At 63.3% G+C, this 900-nt stretch overlaps 1 protein-coding gene across 2 annotated transcripts in view; it reads left to right on the top strand.

The window, feature by feature from the left end:
• ambra1b (autophagy/beclin-1 regulator 1b) overlaps positions 1-736 on the top strand; it is a 20581-nt gene extending 19845 nt beyond the window's left edge. For both annotated transcript variants that reach the window (XM_087177961.1, XM_023421236.2), the window contains one exon: positions 64-736. In XM_087177961.1, the coding sequence (XP_087034087.1) occupies positions 64-596 (533 nt within the window). In that variant the 3' untranslated portion in view covers positions 597-736. The remainder of the gene's footprint in view (positions 1-63) is intronic.
• The last annotated feature ends 164 nt before the right edge of the window (positions 737-900 follow it).

Genomic DNA, 900 nt, shown 5'->3' with positions numbered 1-900 from the left:
ACTGTCGAAGTCGTGTGGGTGGGGACTGTGGACTAACTTGTGTTGTTCCTCTCGTTGGTCCAGGTGAGTCTCCGGATTTCGGCTCAGGTGAGGATGCTCTGGCACGGATTCGCCGGCTGATCGCGGAGGGTGGTATGACGGCAGTGGTCCAGCGGGAGCAGAGCACCACCATGGCATCTATGGGCGGCTTCGGGAACAACATCATTGTCAGCCATCGCATCCACCGTGGCTCCCAGACGGCTTCCGGGGCCTCCAGGCCCTCGGCTGACCCTACGGCCCCCTCCTCCTCCTCAGGTCCCCTCCTCATCACCCAGACCCAGTCGTACCCCCCTACCCAGGCCTCCAGCCCGTCTGAACAGTTGGCCCCCATGTGGGGCCCCCAGGTGCTGTCGGGCCCACCCCCCTCCGGCCTCTCTCTGGATATGGACGACGTGTTTGACGGAGGACGGACCGACGACGACTCTCTGCCGGGTCCCTCGTCTTCTTCCCTGCTGCTGTATTCCCCCTCTTCCTCCTCCTCCTCCTCTCACAGCCCTCTCCCTGGCGGCGGCAGTGGCCGCCCCAACAGTTACCCCGGTGACCCGTACAGCAGGTAGCTCTCCTATTGGCCGAGAGAAGCAGAGCGTTGGCCGACGGGTTTGGTCCTCAAAGCCTTATCTCACAGACATGGGTGCTGCTTCGACTCTGCAGAGGGTCTCCCGCCTGGAACAGAAGGGACACAAGAACCCGCCTCACCCCCCTCACCCCCCTCACCCTCGATGGCATTGGCTGCACTTCCTCTGCACTTAGAGAACCTGACTGAAGCTCGTCAGAGAGGGGCGTGTCCCGTCAGCTCAGCTCCTCTCTCCTCGACGAGGCTCCTGTGTATCCCAGTGCCATGTCTGAGGGGGGGTCCGGGGT

This window comes from Seriola lalandi, unplaced genomic scaffold (assembly GCF_002814215.2).
Source record: "Seriola lalandi dorsalis isolate HSWRI2012SDOR001 ecotype SW California unplaced genomic scaffold, Sedor1 jcf7180002054667, whole genome shotgun sequence".
NCBI classification, from domain to species: domain Eukaryota; kingdom Metazoa; phylum Chordata; class Actinopteri; order Carangiformes; family Carangidae; genus Seriola; species Seriola lalandi.
This window is presented reverse-complemented; position numbering and strand designations above follow the sequence as displayed.